At 38.0% G+C, this 18,585-nt stretch overlaps 2 protein-coding genes across 6 annotated transcripts in view; both read left to right on the forward strand.

The window, feature by feature from the left end:
• Positions 1 to 12,793, forward strand: part of LOC118847592 (SSX family member 2 interacting protein) — a 46,653-nt gene extending 33,860 nt beyond the window's left edge. For 2 of the 5 annotated variants that reach the window (XM_036756129.1, XM_036756133.1), the window contains 6 exons: positions 2,904 to 3,054; positions 4,434 to 4,570; positions 4,743 to 4,916; positions 7,096 to 7,210; positions 8,623 to 8,785; positions 11,566 to 12,439. In XM_036756129.1, coding sequence (XP_036612024.1) covers positions 2,904 to 3,054; positions 4,434 to 4,570; positions 4,743 to 4,916; positions 7,096 to 7,210; positions 8,623 to 8,785; positions 11,566 to 11,740 — 915 coding nt within the window. In that variant the 3' untranslated portion in view covers positions 11,741 to 12,439. Of the gene's footprint in view, positions 1 to 2,903; positions 3,055 to 4,433; positions 4,571 to 4,742; positions 4,917 to 7,095; positions 7,211 to 8,622; positions 8,786 to 11,565 lie in introns of all 5 variants that reach the window. The other 3 variants (XM_036756130.1, XM_036756131.1, XM_036756132.1) reach the window with 3 other exon arrangements.
• LOC118845908 (smad nuclear-interacting protein 1-like) lies at positions 283 to 1,254 on the forward strand (the record flags this gene model as incomplete). Its single annotated transcript, XM_036754015.1, is given in 2 exon segments — positions 283 to 602; positions 604 to 1,254. Coding segments are annotated over 2 exon segments (954 nt in total), but the record flags the coding sequence as incomplete, so codon positions are not given.
• Positions 12,794 to 18,585: the final 5,792 nt, after the last annotated feature.

Here is an 18,585-nt window from a genome sequence, read left to right on the forward strand (position 1 = left end):
GAGGTGCTAACTCCAGAGCCATGCCCTATTAGGTGTTAACCTAATCTATGTGACCCTCCCAGGGTCTGAGGGGAGGGGCCAACTCAAGAACCAATCACCAGAGCCTAAGCTCTGGTCATTCAGATGACGTTTAATGACGTCTGAAGCCCTATAAGAAGGGAGGACAGAGCCATTTGTGCAGGGATCTTGAGATGGTGTTGATGAGGAGATTCTGGGCAGCTGTAGCTAAGGAGCCCTCCAGCTTGTAAACCCGGATGCTGAGACTTTGTTGAACTCTGATCACCAACCAAAAGGAAAAACAAGTCCTTTGGGAGAAGAAGCAGATCTCCTTGGAGTGAGAGAAGCCGTAGCCCTCACCATCCCGTAGTCAAGGTGAAACAGGAACGTGGTGAAAGTGAAAACCATCCCAGGAGAGGAAGAGATGGAAGGCAACACAGGGAGCAATCGGAACAAGAACACACACGGGAGAGAAATGGTGACCGGGACAGACACCATAGCCATTCTAACCAGAGGAAGACTGCTAGTGAGAGGCCTAGTGGTGGGTGGAATCGAGATGCCCAGAACCTACAGGAACAGAAAGCAGAAAGAGAATTTTATAACTTGTCGACGGGAACGTCGTCAGAAGAAAGATGTGGGTGGCAGCAGTGATGAGAATCAGGAGATTGTTCTGCTGTCTGCTGGTGGCCACAGTAAAGGAAAAGACCCACCAAATAAAGAGAAACCCAGCTTTGAACTGTCAGGGGCACTCCTTGAGGGTACCAACATGTTCCGTGGTGTGGTGATAAAGTATAGTGAGCCTCCAGAAGCACGGATCCCAAAGAAACGCTGGTGCCTTTACCCTTTTAAGAATGATGAGGTGCTCCCTGTCATGTATATCCACAGACAAAGTGCTTATCTTCTGGGCAGACACCAGCGAATTGCAGATATTCCTATTGATTACCCCTCCTGTTCAAAGCAGCACGCAGTATTTCAGTATCGGCTTGTAGAATACACCTGTGCTGATGGAACAATTGGCTGAAGGGTAAGGCCGTATATCATCGACCTTGGCTCAGGTAATGGGACCTTCTTGAACAACCAGCGCATTGAACCACAGCGTTACTATGAACTAAAGGAGAAGGATGTGCTAAAATTCGGGTTCAGTAGCAGGGAATATGTACTGTTTCATGAGTCTTCAGACACCTCTGAGGTGGATAAAAAAGAAGATGAGGATGAAGAGGAGGAGATTTCTGACAGCTAGCAAATTCAGAAGAAGCTCCTGTAGCTGCTAAGTATTGGGATTTGAATCAGACAAGGTCTGTCTGTTGGTGTTTGTGATTTGTTTGTATTTTGTTCTGAAGTTCAGTGTGCTGGATTTTTCCCCTGAACTAAGTGAATGATATTTGTATGCTGAATTAAAGTAAGCTTGTCAACCGCTTCACCTTGCTTTCCTTAGTTAAGCAGATCAAAAGAACCTGTGCTGTTGGCAGCTTTCTGGGTGCTGGCTGTGGGTGGATCTTACACCCCCACAGAAGCTGCTAGCCTTCTGGGTGCTGGCTGTAGGTGGATCTTACACCCCCACAGAAGCTGCTAGCCAGATTGTTGAAATGGTGATGGTTGATGTTGATGGTGATCCCTGCAGATTGAGATACCTTCAGACCATGGAGTATTGTTCCATTTGGATTTGACTATGATTCTTCCTTAGGAGGAGACTCCACCCACTAATTCAGATCAGCATGTTCTCTTCAACTTGAAGTCTGAGAGAGCTCCCTGGAGCACTGAGAGCTTCAGGAATTCTATAGAGTCTAAGGACTATTAAGGGGTCACCTCAACTTGTTTTTTTGAGTTGCCATATTTTCCTGAAACACTGGACCTAGAGCATGCAGGAGGCCCTGAATGTGTCAAGGATGAAGCACCCCCACCCGCCTGACCAGACATAATTTGTTCTTTGCATACCAAACTGGACTCCCTGCGTGTCCTTGGGAGTCAAGACAGGTGCCAGTCATTCTGTGCTAGGCTGAGAAACTGTGCAGTTGGGACCCTGTAGATACGCAGGCCATCTAGTCTAGGCCCTAGCAATTCCTAAGGGAAAAGAATGTGGCTTTTGCCATTGCCTTGCTCCTCCCGTTCAGGAGGGCTTTTTTTTTTTCCTTTTCCTACCTTTACTGTCCCTTTCCCCTCCCATACCATACACTTTTGGGTGGAAATTTCTTCTTCCTTTGTCCTGCTCTTAAAAAAAAATATAAACTTCTATATGGATTGTGAACTCTTTGGGTTCCACATGTATGTTCATTTCTTCTGTATTGAACCTAGTTTTCACATAAGTTTTATGAAGTTGTGATTGCCCGTTGACAAATCACACAGTTAGTGTGTGTCAGGACTTGGAAACCAAGTCTTCTGCCTCAGACCAGAGCTGCCTGTTTTTTCACTTTCATTATGCTACACTGCCTCTTGCCTTAGGACATGGAATCTACAGATTCATCCTCCTGCAGTCACCCTGGTGATGAATGACTCCAATTTAGCTAGACCCTTCCTCAGACCACAGCCAACCCTGGGACCCCGTAGGATCATAGACTTGGGTTTGGAAGGGATTTTCATGGCCTTTTCAGTTTGTTGTAGGACCTAGCCTGCTCTGGGGCTCACATTACTCCTACACTGCAGCTTTTGAATTGCCAGGGTCACCTCCACATTATGTTGAGGTGTGAAGATAGAACTCACTATACTTGCCAGCAGGACTAAGGGAGAGAAATGGGACTCATGACTTTGTGGCCAGATGACTGATGAGAGAAAATTAATTTACAAAAGTCCATGTAAAAATGACAGAGAAAAACTGATAATGTTCTCATTAGTCTGAATTAATGACTTACAATGTTGATGTATCCTAAGTTTTTCTGTTTATTTCTATAAATTCTCCCATTTATGTGTAGGTCCTGTCGGATGTCGAAGAAGATACTTCAGAACTAAGTAAAGAAAATATGTGGGAACTCTCCTGTGAAACTGTGAGAGAGCAGCTTACTAATAGCATTAGAAAACAGTGGAGAATTCTGAAAAGTCATGTTGAAAAACTCGATAACCAAGGTGATTGTGGCTTCTAGCTATTTTTAGCTAAATTGTGACACCGAATATGATAACACTCCCCAAAGAAGTGTTCAGATGAATGTGTTCATAAATCTTACAGAAACATCTTTGAATACAAATATTTATTGCAAATGTTATAGTAGTATTAAGTTCATATATAATGTTTAATCTTTGTTGAATAGATACCTGGAAAGCTAGTTATGGGGTGACATTCATATGTTCTAGAACAAATATTTAAAGCATGATACTTAGAAATACAAAATTTTGTCTGCTTTTAGGCATTATATTAGAGTTGTTTTGCCTGGAGAAACATACTTTACATATACAGTAAGTCTTCTTTGAGAAAAGCATATTTGGGTTCCTGTAGTATAGTCTATCAATGGGAGTGAATCAGGTCATTTTGTTTTTAATTCTAAACATTTTTAAATCAAGCACTACTAATAATGCAACATGTTTCCATCTTTCCTCATGCCTTAGACATTTCTTAGTGTAGATTTCTAGAAAACATTCTTTAATATTTTGTATGTTTACTTCAAACAGAAAATACATAGGAGTTTTAGTTATTAATAAATTGGTTATTGGGCAAACCTATTTGTTTGAAGGAGTTATTGTTCTACAGAAAAATATCATCATAAATTGCCCAGCTATAAACTCAGTGCTGACAAATGTCTTCAGCAGGGAAGAATGACTAGTAAAATAATGTTTATACTTCTATTCCCAAAACTAAGTGTTTAAATATATTACTTTGATTTCAGCCATTATCAGCGATAAGTAAACTGTGCTTAGATTTTACAAGTAGGCTTAAAGTTTATAAATCTTGCATTTAATACCAGAGAACAAGTCTCAAATAACATTTTCATGTGCTGATGCCTGTAATGAAGGAGTAAGTCCCAAGTTAAATAATTTGCTTTGAAATAAAAGTGGCAACAAAACATAATTCATGAATTTTATTACAAAATCTTGCTGTAATAACCACAGCAGTGAAAATGATCTTTCTTTAGCCAAGATAAGTGCTTGGACAAATGAATATAAAAATCATATATTAGATGTACAATTTGTGGGAGACTGTAATATACAGGAGGAACTATTTAATTTCTAACATAGTAAGGTACATGCTAGCTATAGCTTCAGTGGAACCCACTTGTTTTTGTATGTGTGTGATATTGAAGACATTTGATCTTAAGTTTAGGTTTATGGTAGATTTTGACGTTTAGAACAGCAAAGATCTCTTCCTTTAGAAATGGTTAAATTTTATAAAAATCTATGAAAATCTTGAATGGCAAGAATCCTGAAATGCTTATTATTTTAACATATGCGAGAGAACCTTAGATAACCTTACAGACTTTTATACCAATATTAAATCTATTTTTGAATCACAGTATCAAAGGTACACTTAGGAGGCTTTAAGGATGAAGAAGTTATCTCAAGACAAGATCATGAACAAGAAACTGAAAAACTGGAGTTGGAAATTCAGCAGTGCAAGGAAATGATCCAGACTCAGCAACAGCTTTTACAGGTAGACGTCAGTTACCTGGTTTAACTGCTGTGCCCTGTGATCCCAGAAGCTGGGGTTCTTTTCTTTTAGTAGTACTTAAATCGTTGGTTACCCTTTTCCAAATTAACTTGTAGGGAGGGCTACTGCAAGGTGAGCATCTCTGAACTTAAACAGGCTTTCTTCTGATTTGTAGCAGCAGTTCACCACTACATGTGATGATGACACCTCCTCATTATTACAAGACTGTTATTTATTGGAAGAAAAAGAACGTCTTGAAGAAGAATGGGCCTTATTTAAAGAACAAAAAAAGAACTTTGAGAAAGAAAGACGGAGTTTTACAGAAGCTGCTATCCGACTAGGACTAGAGGTGTGTAAATGACTGGATTTCTGGCAGGTTTCAATCATAGCATAAATTTAGAGCTGGAATGGGCATATTTGAAAGAGTCAGCATCAAAACATGTATTATGATCATTAGTGTGCTTTAAAAAAATAGAAACTGTTCCCAAAACATGTATTATGATCATTAGTGTGCTTTAAAAAAATAGAAACTGTTCCCAAAACATGTATTATGATTATTAGTGTGAATCAAACAGATTGTCTGTGCTCAAACCCTTTAGAAACAAATTAGGATATTCTTGGATTAGCATGGATATTTGTTTTTATTGTTTAGTTCATCTAAATAAGCTATGCACTGGATCTTTTGAAAACTCCTCTTCAGACAATTTTTAGAACAAGTTTCCCTATTTCACCCAAGCTTAGATGTACAGTGGCCACTCATGCATGGGCCTGATCCAAACACCATTTGACATGGAAGATTTATCTTCCATATTTCTGACCTGGATCAGTTTGCCCATCCTTAGGCAGCCTGGTGTCTCTCTTCCCTTGGCGATTCCCCATATTGGTGCCAGGTTTGGTTACAGGCCCCAGATCAGCTTTGGCCGTATTGCAGTTCAGAACCCCATTGCCCAAGAGATCCACCAGCCTCAGCCTTCCCCAGTGGCAGAAATTATAAGGATGTTCTACCATGCCTGGCCTCTTCACACGTTTCTAACTTCTTAATGGTTGACACTCTGATTTTAAACTGGTACTCTACTGATCAGTGTCAGTTATCTCTTGTCGGAAATATATGTTGTGTTAAGAGGTGGCATCCAGCAAGAGTAGCATAGGACAAACTACTTTTTGCTTGACCTCCTTATTTGACAGTAGATATACTATCTTTTTTTTTTTTCTTTTTCTTTTTTTGTCAGGGCAATTGGGGTTAAGTGACTTGCCCAAGGTCACACAGCTAGTACATGTGTCAAGTGTCTAAAGCCAGATTTGAACTCAGGTCCTCCTGACTTCAGGGCTGGTGCTCTACTCACTGAGCCACCTAGCTGCCCCGTAGATATACTATCTTATGGAAGGAAAACAAGATTTATTTTGTTCCATGTTTTTCTGCTGTCCTCTGCTCTGTGAGGTTATTATGGGAAGAGTGTTTCCAGAATTGACTCACTCGCAAATGCTTAGAAGCCTTAGAAGCTACTGGTAACCACTTCTTTGGCCCTTGTCCTTTATAGCTGGAATAGAAGTTTGCCAGTTTTTAGTCCTCACTATGTTCTAATGATCATAAAGGGGGACAGTTTAATAACACTGTAATATTTAATATTGGTAAATGCGTTAACATTTATTTTTTCTAATTTTTAGCATTTGTTTAAAAAAATTTTGAGTTCCAAATTCTTTCCTTTTCCCACCCCTCCCCTGCCCATTAAGAAGATAAGTGATACAATATCCATTATACACATGAAGTCTCAGAAAACATATTTACATATTAGCCATGTCACATACCACCCCCCAGAAAAGGAAAGAAAAATAAAGTGAAAAATAATATGTTTCAGTTTACACTGAGAGTTCATCCATTCTCTCTCTAGAGGTGGATAGCATTTTTCATCCTGGGTCCTTTGGAGTTATCTTGGATCATTGTATTGATCAGTCATGCTTTACATTTCAAAAAGTATTTTCTCTTATATTGTTGCTTGATCCTCACAACACCATGTGAAGGAGAAAAGGCAGATACTGTCTTCATCTTACAGATATGGAAACTAAATTTGGTTTGATTGGTATGATTGTAATGATCAAGATCACACAGCAAGTGACTGACTGAAGACTCAAACCTTTATCTTTGAACTACTCTAATACTTTTCTCAATACAGATTACTACCTCCCATTGATAACTGATAATGTACAGAGACTTAGAATCTATCAATGTATTCTGCTGTCACCTGAAACTTTAGATTCTTAACATTTTATAGTATTTACAAGCTATACACCACTTTGCCTTGTTCGTATATTTAAACTGCTTCATTCAGAGGACATTCATAATTAGACCAGAGGGTAAATTTTGTCTGTAGCAAGTTAGCTCTCTTAAATGAATGAATAGATTTTCCTTAGATTTCTAGGAAACTTACTTTAGCTAATATTTCCAAGAGTGACCCAGAAAATAAATAAAACAGTGACATATATAGAGGTATTTGTTTAATTTTTATGTGATTGTGTCTATCCTTTCATAGAGGAAGGCCTTTGAAGAAGACCGAGCTGGTTGGCTAAAGCAGCAGTTCTTAAACATGACTTCTTTTGACAGTAAGAACTCAGAAAATTGGAAACCTCAAAGTGCCTTCTCAGGAAGTAAGTAGTTTGTGAATGAAAAGCAAACTTGAGGATATTTCATTTGGATGCATGTTTATTGATGCAAGCAGTTACTATGCAGACTTTATTTTTGTTTTTCAAAATCAGTTTGGATTTTTATGTTTCTCACAATCAGACTCATCAGTAATGATAACCAAACATTTCAGAACCTTCAAGACAGTTGTGGTATATAAATATTCTGAAGAATCTTACTGAGCTCCTCCTTTGATGCCTCATTTTGGTATGAAAGTGAGCAGGACATAGGAGGCCCTGTTAGTAGAGCACAAGATGTGGCAAATCCTTCTCAGCTTACAGTTGCAGTGATAGGTATGGTGACTGCTGTCTCAGCACCAGCTTGACTTGAGTTCAGAGAGCTTCATTGCAAGGTTGGCTATATCAGGTGATGAATTTTCAGGCAAAAGAACTCCTAGTGACTATTTACTAAATTCCAGAGGGGGTTAGAGCTGTGTCAATGGAAGAAGTATCTACCCAGACACAATTATAGACCCTTTTGAAATAAGTTCAGAGTAGCTCATTTTAAAGTCCTACGCAATTTTTGGCAAGTTCTGTGATTTTATCAATTCAGGGAACAACTTCCCTGCATGGAAGTTCCCTTTAACATCACAATTCAATGACTGATGTGTACATCAGATTAATTATAGGTTAAAATTAACTGAGTCACTGAAGGATTAGTTAAGTGTTTGCCCAGAGTCACACAGCCAAGTATGTGTCAGTGCAGTTCCTCACTCCAAAACCCTTCTCAAATTTATATTTTAATAACAGAATAGCATTCCTGAGGAAGTTGGAATCCTGGGACTAAAAGGATAGTCAACTTACCTTATTAGTCCCAAGTCTATCAGTAGGCCAGGGGTGGGGAACCTGTGGCCTCAAGTTCCTCAAGTGTGCCCCTTTGACTGAATCCAGACTTCAGAGAATAAATTCCCTTAATAAAAGGATTTGTTTTCTTGTGATTTTTCCGCTTGCTTCTAATTCTTATTTACAACATGACTAATGTGGAAATATATTTAATATGAATTGTATATGTAGAGCCTATATCAGATTGCATGCTGTCTTGGGGAGGGGAGTGGAGTGGAGAGGGAGCAGGAGAAAATTTAGAACTTACAGAAGTGAATACTGAAAAATAAAAATAAATAAAATTAATAAAAGAAAAAAAATAGAAAAAGAAATGGTGAATGTTAATTTTTTAATTTAATTAGAAATATTTAATGTAATAAATAAAATATTTTTAAGAATTAAAATTATTTGTTCTGTAAAACTTGGACTTAGTCAAAAGGCTGTACCCAAGGAACTAGAAGGCTACACCCCTGCATTAGGCCATTTTACATGATTACTCTCTTTGTCGTTCAGAATCTCTCAAGAAATGAACATTTTTACTCATTTTCTTTTTTCAGGTTCTGATCGGGACAATCTAATGCTGCACCCCAAGCCTGGACAGAAATCTTATTCTGTGTCTAGCGAATCTTCAGTACGCGCATCTAAACTCACTAAATCTCTTCCCGTTTCTCCATCTACTTCAGAGCTTTTCCAGACAATTCGCCATATATCCGAAAATAGGTATTAAATAGGTCACCTTATTTCCATATACTTCCAAAAATTGCTGGACAAGAGCTGCTATATCAAAAAGGCTTTGCCCGTGGAAGAACTTTCCATTGTTCATAGAAAGTAATTTAGTATATGACTAAATACAGGCATTACATACAGACATGATAATGTTAGTTCAGTTGCTTAAAATCCTTTTAAAATACAATGATTTAGAATGAATAACAGGAATTAGTTAGCTTAAAAGTACTTCAAATACCAAATCAGTTCCTAATAATTTGAAACTTGTTTAGGGGGAAATGTTCTATATCTAGTGTTAAAATTTCTTTAAATGTACCCTTTTAAATAGGAAAACAAGGAGCATATAACAATCTGCTAAGTGTGAGCGGTGAAGAAGAGTCAATCCGAGGATAATAATATGGGAAAATAACTGTACTGCCTCAGAGAGATCTATTGATGTGTTTTAGATTTCACCCTTTCCACCCTTTTCCCCTTGTCTCTATCTTAAGATACCCTTAAGATTTTCATTCTGTTTGTTCTCCTTTGGATTTATATACTACACTTTGGGTTGGACTTTTTCCCAATGGACTATTATGAAAATGCCTGATGGATGATAGAGGGAAAGGGTGAGCAAACAAAAGGGAAAGTAGAGCGTTTTAGAAGAGACAAGTACTGCTAGAAGCAAGGCCAGCGGTTGACAGCAGGGTGGAGGCTGATCAGTGTGTCCTGCACCAAGAAGCCATGAGCTGAAGTGAGGGGACTCTGTGGAATATTTGGGGTGAAGGCAGTGGGGCTGCTGTGGGGAGAGAGTGAGTGAGTGCTGAGCAACAGAAATGCTGAGAAAGGACCCTCCTTCCCCCAAGTAGTCATGGGATTGGTTGGCTTTGTTTAAAGAAAAAATCCTATCTGGGGAAGAAAAAGAATAGCCTTCAGTATTAATTTGTAGATTTGGAAAGGATGAGAACTTGAGGGAACATAACAGTGCAGTTACAGAAAAAAAAAGTGTCAAAGGAAAAAATGCATGTCAGGTTGTTGAAAATGTCAGCAACAACATGAGGGTTTTGGCCTATCATTTAAAGTAAGTAAAAAAGTAATTGTTGGTCAAAATGGAAATACTGTGAGTCCAGAGCATATACTTGTGGAACTCTTAAAAAGCCTTCTACCAAGAATAAACAAGAAGAATTGTGTAGCATTAATTGTTAAGTACCTTTTACTTAACCCATAAAATTAAGAATTTTCTTTTTCATGGAAAATTTGAGTTTTATTATAACAAAACAGCATGGCTGGATTAATTATCCTCTTTCCACAGTTATCTTTGAGTTTGATTAGTAATGTAAATTTATATCACATAAAATGGATAATAACATTTCCTCTTCTGCTATTCTGAAGGCCAATATAATGAAAATGTTTGAAGTGGATATTATTACCTTATTTTATACTTAGGGGCCTTTGAAATTTGAACAAAACTATAAAAAGTCTGTTTAGAACAAGATTGTCAAAAATATGTTTATAAAGTGATATAACTTCACTATGAGGCACATAATTCAGTAAGAAGTCTCTTAAATCCTCTCGTGTTGGGCATCCCGTTATTAAATGACCTAAAAAACCCTTAAGATAATTTAATTTATCATGTATCTTCATGGCATGGAGTTCAAGGACATTATCTCGGGGAGGTCCAATTGTGTATTTGTTATAATATTGGCAGATTAAGAAGTTCTAGTTATTAATAGAGATGGCCCTTTTTTCTAATTCACATTTTTATTACTCAAGATTACTCTTATTTGAGACCTTTCCACAATCTCTTTGAGTAGTATATCATAGAACATTGAACAGGGAGAGGGACCTTAGGGAATATCCAGACAACAAAGCTCATTTTACCATGATGATGCTGAATGCCGGAGAGACTCTGGTGGTAGCAGAGTCTCTTCTACTTCCAAATACAAGTGCAGATAGCATATAGGAAGCTAAAATTAAGTCTTAAGAGAAATATTCTAAACCAGGAGTGGGGAACCCATGGCCTCAAGGCCACATATGGCCCTCTAGGTTTTCAGATGCATCCCTTTGACTGAATCCAAATTTCACACAACAAATCCCCTTAATAAAAGGATTTGTTCTGTAAAACTTGGACTCAGCCAGAAGGCTGCACCCAAGGACCTAGCCGACCACATGTGGCCTTAAGGCAGCAGGTTTCCCATCCCTATTCTAGACTGTTGCAGATAACTTTATATTAAAAACTGTTTCCATTGAAAAAAGAATACTGTAGGATGCTTAGTTGATAAAGTATCAGACTTATATATGACTGTTCAATGGGTCAATACCTTTAGTTTAAAAAAAGAAATAAATAGCTTTCATGTATTTCTGAGCGACAATAGTAGAGACCACTTTAACACTCTTAAACTATATTATTGAAATTGTGCTAGCCACTGTAAGTGATGATCTGGAGAAAGGAAGTGGTTATGTGCAGAAGAAATGAAATGAGTGGAACACTGGTGGTAGACCCTACAGGGACCCCTGGTCTCTATTAAGAGTCCTGGTCTTCATATGGATAGCTCGTCCCCAGAATTGACTCCTATGTATTGTGGTGTTTTCTGGGGGCCAGGAAATCGGGGATTACAGGGAGTATTCAGATACTGCAGTGAAATAATTTGAGGTACTTCTTTGTCTGCCTTTCCAATTAGCCTATAATTTTGAAACTATGCTTGTGAGATAATGTGGGATTTTTAAGACGTCTGGAAATGAAGTACGTAGGTAAATAAAACATAGTAATACTGACATTTTTTTTCCAATCGTTCAAGCAGTGTACTGAATGTAGCTACCGAAGACACTACACCAAATCAGGGTGGAAGGGGATATACAACTCAGAAATGGAGCATGGCATCGAGATCCGACTCACAGGAAGGAGGCTGCTCTGGTTCGCGCTCTTTGGCTTGTACAGATTCATCCATAGAACACAGAGATGGCTTACCATAGGCAGACCGAGTGGATTTGTGCTTGGTGAAGTTAATGTGTTCATGAATCTTCTTGTCTAAGATGCAAAGTGGGATAAACTTGATCATATTTAAAGGTTTTAAGAAAGGTTGTCTGAGTTGTTTGTTCTGACTTCCCTGTCCTCTATTCCCCAAAGAATTGAAATGTTATCTATTGAAAAAGATACAAAAGCTTTGGATTTTTAGTAACAGAAGCTTCTGGTTCTGTGAATAAAGGAATGTAGAGACATTTCAGATGGCAATTGAAGCACTAGAAGGAGCATTTCCTTTTATAGATATAAAAAGTAGCACTTTTAGGAAATCGATTATTGTAAATGTTTAATTTTTGTCTCAAGTGTAACTGGCATTGGGAGTTTTGCCTTTACTTGAATGTACAATGTAGATTTTTAACAAAGCAAGCTCTATATTTATTACGTCTTGTGTGATTTGAAATTGCCTCTTTCATATGTTTTAAATTGATATTTATGTATGTTTTGTACATAGTTATACATGATTATGTTAAGATGCTTTAAAATTTAATAATTTCATGCATCCATAATCATAGTATTTTACATGCCAATTTAAACCTTTTTTAGTAATATTCTGTTTACAGATGTATTAGGGCTATTACCATATTACATTAAAGGACTGGACTTTTTAAATATATCTGGGCAATAAATGTGAAAAAGCTATTCTTATGAAACTGAGTTTCTACAATGTTTATTGCTGATTACTGTAGAAATTAATTACTTGGTTTTCAAACCATGGATCAATTATTTAAAAGGATAATTTATGTATTATATGTATGTATGTGTATACATATAAATGTTGTATATACATACATAAAAATTTTTATATATACACATATCATTTGGGGGGATGGAATCAGAAATGCCCTTAAAATAAGGCATTTCAGAATTGTATTTCTAATGGTTAGAGTATTGATTATGATGATATTTGTTTGGCACAGTAGCAATTATCTACCATTAGCTGGAACAGATGCTCTAGCTAATTGTATGTTCCCTGTTTCTTACATAAACTTTTATATAAAAATTGAGTTGGAACAATTTCATTTGAAAAAGTTATTTTAATATGTATCTGACTTCTACTGTAGAGCTGTAGCCCTTGATTAAAAAAAAAAAAACAAAAGCATAAAATTTCCAAAACCTAACCAGTGGAACTGATATGCTCTGTCCAAAGGAGCAATTTACTTTCATCATTTTCCCCTAGTTGCCAGACTCTCCCCAACCCCCAACAACACCCTCCACCAATACTATTCTTTGCTCTCATTTTGTTAATATTCCTGTGTCTAAAAGAGCACTTTTGACTAGAGTCGTAGTGATGAGAAATAACTTTCTGTTGTGTTCAAAGGTCCACAAGCCTTTTGTAAGTATTAAATCATAAAAGATCAATGTTAAAGTAATGGACGAGTGAATTTCAGAAAATTCTCTAGAATTTCAAAGAAAATTATAAATGCAGGTCAGTTAAGACTTTGCAGTTTTCTTAAAGGAAATACAATCTAATATAGTTAACAGGCATTGAGACTGAGTTTTCAGTTGGTGAAATGTCAAGATCCTTTTATACCTTATCAGAATATTCCATTAAAGCAGGATAAGCAGTTTTCATAATAACCAACTGAGGGGGAAAAGCATGGAATTGGTCTATTCTCTGACACAAAGAGTCATATCCTGGAATTTTCCTTCAGCCATGTAACTCTCATTTACATCCGCTATTCATTTGACGTTGGCATTCTAAAGCAGTGTTTTAGAATCTCTGCCTTCAAGTGGTAGGAATTCTAATGCTCAACTCAATCTCTAACCATGATAGGGCACAGAAACTACTCGAACACTTATTAAGTACCTATTGTGTGCAAGATTATAATAGATTTGGGTATATAGGCCCAAAAATGACACTTCTTAGGGCACTTCCATTCTGCTAGAACTACAACACATACATTAGTATAATATAAGTTAAAATGTGATGTGGGCAAAACGAAGATACAAAGTGCCATAGGAAGGTTTCATGTAAAAGGTGATGTTTGAGCTGAGTCCTGAAGCAAGTTAGGGATTCCATCCTGATTAGTGGAGCTGGTACACTCTGCCCAAAGGAGCAATTGTCTCTCTTTGTTGTTCTCTAGTTTGAAATGTCCAGTACACAATTTGTGACATGGGACTGAAATTCAGGAGAGAGAAGCTGGAGCTGAATGGACAGGTTTGCTATGTGATTAAATGTTAACTCCTCAAGAGCAGGGATTCTGTCAGGTTGTCTTTGCATCCCCTGGACCTTGTACAGTGGCTGGCAAAGAGGAGGTGCTTTAAAATGTTTGTGGACACAAAACAATCGAAGATGAATGTTGTGGAATTATAAAGAACAAGCTTGGTCCCAAAGAAGAGATATGAGAAGATATCTCCCCTTGATCCTTTGCAGAAAGAAGGAGGCCATGGAGGCATGGGGGGGGGGGAGGCAGAACACTGGATATAATATGTTTGTTTCCTCTTTTTCTTTCAAAAATTCTTTGTTATAAAAGATTGCTCTTTGGAAGTTGGAAGGAGATAGAAAAATCTCGGGTATATAAAAACAAGAGAGCAGTAATTGATTTTTTAAAAATGCTTGTTGATTGACCTGCATAAAAGTAATATTTAAATCCATGGGAGGTGATGAAGTCACCGAATGTGAAAGTATATGGACAGAGATAAACCAGAGCCTTGAAATCTGTCAACATTTGAAGGGAATGATATGGATGATGAGCCAGTAAGAGAGTTAGAAAAGTAGGACCACAGGGAGAAAGTGCCATAAATACACAGAAAAGAGAGTATCTAGGAGGAAGGGGTGGTCCTCTTTGTCAGATATAGAGGTGAACAAGGAGAAGATTGATAAAAGACCATTAGATTGTAGGTTAAGAAATTTTTGTTAACTTTGGAGAGAACAGCTTCAGTTCAGCGATGAGAAAGGAAGCCAGATTGCAAAGGGTTGAGAAGTGACTTGAGAGGAGAGGAAGTAGAAGCAATAAGTATCAGTTTTTTTTTTTTAGGAGTTGCCTGAGGAAAGGAGGAGCTACATAGGTCCATAACTTGAGGGGATGGTAGGATCTAGTGAAGATTTTTAAAGGTGACGGACACCGGGACATTTCTGTAGGCAACAGAGAGAGAACTAGAAGACAAGAAAAGTCAATGACTGAAATGGCAATCAACCAGAAACAGATGGGGATGGAACCAAGAACATGTACAGAGGGATGTGGTGTTAACGTGATTAAAGATCTCCCCCACCCATTTAATAGGTCTCAGCTGGGGCGCTTGATTAGGGGAGGCTTGTTTGTAGAGGGGAGCCATTAAGCCCAGAGAGAGAGAGAGAGAGAACTACAAGGGCTCTCAGAACTTCAGAAGAGCGGAAACAGGAAGCAGACAGCTAGGTTTTGTGAGTGAGTGTTTATAGGAAGGCCCCAGCAGAGAGGAAGATTATGGGATGGCTTGTCTCCTTGCTACGATATCGTGTTAATTTCCTTGCTGTTACGTTGAAGTGGACTTAACTGGTTTTGGGATGCAAGTGTTGCTATGTCAAATTGGAATTATTGGTTTTACTACTTCTGCCTCCTGTTTAGAAAGTCTCGTATTCTGTGATTCCAAACTATATAGGCATATTCATGATCACCATTGATATCATGAATTTTGCCTTACTGATACAAGGGATTGGCCTAGGCAAGAAGCAGGTCTACCTCAACTGTGGGAAGAAGGGTGGAGAAGGAATAGGAGGGTTCAAGAAAGAAGAAAAGTTTTCGAATATCCATGGTGAATAGTGAAGTGAGAGCTGACTTGGGAAGAGTAAAAAGATTCCCTTGCATTGAGATGGGCGGTGAAATTAGGTGACATAAATGTGCAATGTCACCCAGTCATCTCAGTTCAATGAAATCCTTCAGTTCTGTTTCTTAGCATGTGAATAGGGGTAAAGGAGGTATATGGTGTAGGTCATCCATGGTTAGAATTAACAAGACATGAATGAGATATGATAAGGGTTCAAGGTATTCTAGAGTAGAAGGCCATGACAAATACATTTGTCAAGTAAGATGAGGACTGAGCAAAGACCATTGGATTTAGAAATCGTGAATTTTATTGTTGGCCTTGGAGAGAAAAGTTCAATTGACTTGTGGAGTCAGAAGCTGCAAGGGAAGAAAAGGTAGTAAGTGAAAACAATTAATACAGATTTTTCTTTCCAGAAAAACACACAAAATATTAGTGATACTATCATTCCAATTGAATAAACGTTAAGTGCCTAGTATATACCACAATGCCAAGTGCTGGAGACTATGCTAAGCATTGGAGATATAAAAAAGTCAAAAGACAGTTCCTGCCTAATAGGAGAGGCACCATGCAAAATATGAACATATATGTTACACACACAAGGCAAGCTATATACAGGATAAATAGGAAATAATTAACAGGGAAGGGACTGGAATTAAGAGGGGTTGGGGAAAGTTTCCTGTAGAAGGTGAGATTTTAGTTGAGAGTGAAAGGAACCCAGGGGGATCCAGTGGTTAGAATAGAAGAGGGAGACATGAGGGATAGCCAGAAAAAAATGGCTAAAGCCAAAAATGGAGAGTCTTCTTTGTGGAATATCCAGGAAATCGGTGTCAGTGGATCAGAGAGTGTTATGTTGAGGAATAAAGTACAAGAAGAGTGGAAAGCGAGAAGAGGGCCAGATCATAGGGACTGAGTGCCAGACAGAGCATTTTGTATTTGATCCTAGAGGCAATAAGAAGCTACTGGAGTTTATTGAGTAGGGAAGTAAGATGATTGAACCTGTGCTTTAGGAAAATCACTTTGTGGTTGAATGCAGGATGAATTGGAGTAGAGATGCTTGGAGCAGGCTATTGCAGTAGTCAAGGTGTGCAGTGATGAGGACCTACACCATGGTGGTGGCAGTATCAAAGGAGAGAAGGGTTCACACTCCAGGGATGTTGCAAAGGGGAGCAGATTGGATATGGAAGGTGAGAGACAGTGAAGAGTCTAAGATGACTCCTAGGTTGTGACCCTGAGGGACTGGGAGGATGGTATTGCCTCCTACAGTAATAGGGAAGGGGAGGTGGGAGAAGGGCTTAGGGAGGAAGACAATAATTTCAGTTTTGGACATGCTGAGTTTAAGATATCTACTGGATATTCAATTCAAGATGTCTGAAAAGCAATTGGAGATAAGAGATTGAAGGTCAGCAAAGAGATTGGGGCAGGGTGGGTTGATTTGAGAAACATTAGCATAGAGAAGATAATTAGATCCATGGGAGATAAGATCACCAAGTAAAGTATAGAGGGAGTAGAGAGGAGGACCAGGACAGGCACTGGTTTAAAAACAGAGGTAGATCAATGGGATGTCTGTCAATGGATAGACAAGGTAGATTCAGAAACCATAGAACTTTATAACTTAGTGTTTGATAAAGTTGAAAACATGAGTGACCTAGAGAAAAACTTCCTATTTGATAAAACTCCTGGGAAATCTGGAAAGCAGCCTGGCAGAAATTAGGCTTAAACCAACATCACAACACTTAAACCACATTCCACAACACATTGAAAATCAACATGTGACTTCAATAATGCTCATACTAGATGAATACTAGCAGAGAAACATTATGTCCCTGTCATAGCTATGGGTAAAATAGGTATTCTTGACCCAACATGAAATAGAGGCAATAACAAAAGATAAAATAGATAACATTGATTACTTGAAACTGAAAAGCTTCTGTAAAGACAACATTAATGCATCTAGGATAAGGGAAGTAGTCAAATGGGGAGGGGGGAACCTTTGTATTATATTTCTCTGATAAGAGCTTCCAAGATATGTAAACAATAAATATGTATGTATGTATATGCATATACATACTATAACTAATAGCCATTCCCCTGTATCTTAATGATCAAGAGATTTGAATAAACAGTTTTCAAACTGCAAAATATTCACAGTCATTTTAAAGATGCTCTAAATCACTAATAATATGAGAAATTCAGATCAAAACAATCCTGAGGCTTCACTTCGCACCCTACAAACTGGCAAAAATGACAAAAAGTGGCAATAGTCAATGTTGAAGTGGCCATGGGAAGGTAGACATACTAATATGTTGTTGGTGGAACTATGAAATGGTGCAACCATTTTGGAAAGCAACTTTGAATTATGTGAGTAAAGTGACTAAAATGTCCATATCCTTTAAACCAGAGTGTCTATTACCAGGCTTAAACTCCAAGGAAGCCATCAATAAGAAAAAAGTCCCCATATTCTCCAAAATATTTAATAGAAGTGCTTTTTGTGATAGCTAAAAATTGAAGATAAAGTTAATTCTCATCAATTGAGGGATGACTTAAGCAAATTGTGGCAAATGAATGCAATGGAATACTCTACATTACTGTGAGAAAGGATGTGTGTGATGAAAACAGAAGAGTAGAAAAGACGTATAGGAACTGATGCAGAGTGAAGTAAGCAGAGACAAGGAAACAATATACACAATAACTGCAGCAATGTAAATGGAAAGGACAACAAATGTACCAAATTATAAAGCTCCAATGGGACCCGAACGAAGAGATGTGAGAAGACCTCCTAACCTTCTCCTTGGTGGAGGTGGGAGGTGTGGAGGTTGTTGCCCATGTTTTTAGAATTTCTCCATGTATTGATCAACCCCATCCCCCTCCACACTATTTATCATGACTTTTGGAGAAGGGATAAATGAGATCCTCTAGTGATGTAAGAAACAGAAAACATCAATAAAAATTTATATCTTTAATAGAGAGTGCCCCGGACAGAACCCTGAGCAACACCTACAGTTAGAGGACATGATCTAGAAGAGGATCCAGCAAAGGAGACAGAGAAGGTGTG

This window comes from Trichosurus vulpecula, chromosome 4 (assembly GCF_011100635.1).
Source record: "Trichosurus vulpecula isolate mTriVul1 chromosome 4, mTriVul1.pri, whole genome shotgun sequence".
Taxonomy (NCBI): Eukaryota; Metazoa; Chordata; class Mammalia; order Diprotodontia; family Phalangeridae; genus Trichosurus; species Trichosurus vulpecula.